Source organism: Humulus lupulus, chromosome 6 (genome assembly GCF_963169125.1).
Source record: "Humulus lupulus chromosome 6, drHumLupu1.1, whole genome shotgun sequence".
Lineage (NCBI taxonomy): Eukaryota > Viridiplantae > Streptophyta > Magnoliopsida > Rosales > Cannabaceae > Humulus > Humulus lupulus.
The window spans coordinates 207130804-207134154 of record NC_084798.1 but is presented as its reverse complement, the minus strand read 5'-3'; the positions used below and the strand labels follow the sequence as shown (position 1 = coordinate 207134154).

Here is a 3351-nt window from a genome sequence, read left to right as displayed (position 1 = left end):
CACCTTCTCTATCTCCATTATCACAATCATAACTAGAAATACCAAAACACATTCTTTGAAAATAATAGTGTCTTTGATAAAATTCAAAATTTTGAAAACATGATTGACCAAACTCAAATATCTGACCCTTGAGAAAAAGGAGAGGAAAACAAAACAAAACAAAACAAAACTAAAACTTTTATTGGAGTTGATAGAATAGAACTCAACCTATGGAAGCCATTATCTAATTCTTAACCAAAAACCTTCAAACACATGTAATTATCTAACTAAACAATAACAACAAATTTTCTATCAAAAAATAAATAAATAACATACACAATCCTAATAACTTTATTGGGCAACAGAATGTAAAAAGAATAAATCTATATTTCCACACAAACATTTTGCAATAAAATGAACAATATCTTTCCTACTCTTTCTTCTCTTTTTTCCTTTCAATTTTTGTTCATTCTTTTTTTTTTCTTGGATGTTACATAACACGATCTAAAAATTGTGTGTTGAAAATAGAATAACTATATTTAAATTTAGAAAAGAAAAAAAAATCAAAGATTAGGATCAAAAGATGAATGAACAACCTTGTTTTGTCTCCCCATAAGCCAAAGAAGAGTCCTTCTAGCAAAAGATGGTGGATTCGACTGCGAATCCAAACTATTACAGCTCTGATTTTCTTCTTCGAAACCCAGTTCGCTTCTTCCATTTTCCCATCTCCCAACATCAATCTCTGAAACTGTTCTTCTCGGAAAAGCATTCCCATTCTTGGTCTTCGAATCCTCCTCTGAAACTATTCCGTTACCGTTTCCGTTATTATTCCTCGGAATCGGAAACCGGAATGAGAAAGCTCTTCTAGATGATGAACCAACAGCTCCATTCTGATTCTCCTTCTTCCCTGAGCGAAGCCAGATCTTTGATATCGAGAAACTCTCTCTTCTCTTGCTCTGAACTATGTTACGAGAACCCATTTGAGAGTTACTCAAGTTTCGACCCTCTTCCACTCCGTTGAACTCGAATTCTCTTCGGGAATCGCAATCGCATTCCGATATCGCTGCTCTGTGTCCCGGCTTCAATGGCAGATTTGGCTTTTTGCTTGACTGTTTCTTCAATGGTGTCCTGATGGGTACTTGGAGAGAAGAAGTCTCGTCCATTACGTAAGCGAATGACCCCATAGAGAAACACCTCCTAGTTTCGGCGTCGCCGGCAATGGCGTTAGTAGCACTGTCACTAGTTCCTTCGCCGCCGTCGACGTTTCTGAACTTTCCCAGCTTCACAGTAACAACTTTTTCCCCTGAATCGATCCCCACCGTCGGGTTATCGTCGTTTTTAGCTGCGATCTCGGTAGATTTGCGAGTTGAATCGATGTCGTTTGGTCCGAACTCGTCTTCTTCGCGAAAACTCATTTGGGCATTTTGTCGAACACCTAAACTGCTTCTCCCGCTAGCTGAAATAGAAACTGAGGAGACCTCTCTGTCTGTGACTATCTCTCTAGAGCTTTCACTCCCAGATTCAAGAACAAGAACAATGGGGGAACAGCCTGTGTTTGAAGAGAAATCTTGGAGCAAACTCGCTCGGCAGAGAGGGCAAGTTGAGTGAGAAAGAAGCCATGTATCTATACACTCCATATGAAAAGCATGGCTGCATTTCGGCAACAATCTAAGCTTGTCATCTGGCTCAAATTCACACAAACAAACAGCACAGTCAAATGGGTTTTTCAATCCAATAATGGCTTTGTAATGGAAGACTGGTAAAGTGTCTATAAAGGACTGATCAACCCCAGCATCATGGAGATGAAAGAGCTGCTGGAGCTGGCCTTGAAGAGCACTAACACTCTCCAAATCATCAGCATCTCTGTTTGGAGGTCTCAAAAGGAACCTGACCAGAAGATGAAGCAAACCAGAGACAAAGAAGATTATGGCTAAGATTACAATGATGAGCAGTATACTTGGACTGACTTTGCTGTTGAAGTTGAAATCTGGTTGAGTGTTCAAAGGTGGAGGTGGCTGAGAAAAGTAGTAAGATTGTTCTGTGGGAGAAAGAAAGGGCCTAACTTCACTTTGGAGCAGAATTCTAGACATGTTTTTCACCAAAGATTGAATCTTTTTAGCTTCAATCCTCTTTTTAATGGAACCCCATTTGGAGATTTTGAAGAAAGATGAAAAAGGCACTAAAGACAAATCCAAGCAAAAAATGGAGAAACCCAGAATAGAAGAAAGGAAAAGCTAATCAAGCAAAATTATCCAATGTGGATTGTAATTGAAATGGAAAATAGAAAAAACATGACCTTTTTGATGGAGACTGTAATGGGTTCATATCTAATTCTATTTTGGTTTAAGAGGAACCTGCAAAGTCAAATTGGGGCAAGAGAGAAAGAGAGAGAGAGACTTGAAAGAAAGGTTTTTGTGTAAGGTGGAAATTAATGGTGACAGAGATGAGAATTCAAAAAGAGGAACCAAATAAATCTACCCATATTGAAGAAAATTAAATGAGATTTACAGATCATTAGCCTAGATTGAAACTGTCAATTAATCCCATTCATGGCAAAACTGTAAAGAGAGGAAAAGAAAAGGAGAAGAGCAGAAAAAAGTTGTTTTTTTAAAAAAGATTTTCCATGAAAGACAAAGCTCTTTTTCTGGCTGGTTGACTTCAAAGAAAGCCTGGCATCAACCCCAAAGTGCATTTAATACTCTTCAAGCTATTAAATTTTGGTATTCACTTCACTCTATGAGAAAAAGAAGCAAAAGAAATCATATACTTTAAGATTTCACATGGAAATGCCAACCCAAATAAGTGTAAAACCTTCATTATTTTACATTGTTTTCTAATGCTGTTTATATATATATATATATATATATTTTACTCTGCTACAATTCTATTCCAAATTTTCCAATCTGAAAGCCATGCATGAGTAGGACAAAAGATAGGTGAAAATAAGCTCAAAGTCTAAAGAGAGAGAAAGAGAGTGATTAGTGGAGGAGAGAGACAACAAAGTAATTGAAAAAAAAAACTAGAAGAAGAAGAATAAGAAGCTTAGGACACAATATATTTGATATTAAAAAGGTTTGGAAAATAAAGAAAGGAGCTTTTGTGGAATCTGGACCCCCAAAGCATGGGAAGTGTCCAGGGTTTTGGTATTGACTTTCTGTGCTGGTTAAAGAGAAGTCATTGATAAAACCAAGCACCCAAAATAGAAGGGTCTTTACTCTTTACACTTTTTGTTGCTTGAGTGACTCATTTTGATGCACATGAGTAAGTTGAACCAAGAAAACACCACAGAAAACATTAGAAAGTTTCTTTCTTTCTTTTTTCTTTTCTTTTCTTTTCTTTTCTTTTCCACTTAGAGATTGCACTTTTATTTTA

At 36.8% G+C, this 3351-nt stretch overlaps 1 protein-coding gene across 1 annotated transcript; it reads right to left on the bottom strand.

The window, feature by feature from the left end:
* Positions 1-258: 258 nt before the first annotated feature.
* Positions 259-2792, bottom strand: LOC133783049 (RING-H2 finger protein ATL13). Its single transcript, XM_062222577.1, has one exon. It carries the CDS (start codon positions 2067-2069, stop codon positions 543-545), a length of 1527 nt encoding a protein of 508 aa, XP_062078561.1. The 5' UTR covers positions 2070-2792; the 3' UTR covers positions 259-542.
* Positions 2793-3351: the final 559 nt, after the last annotated feature.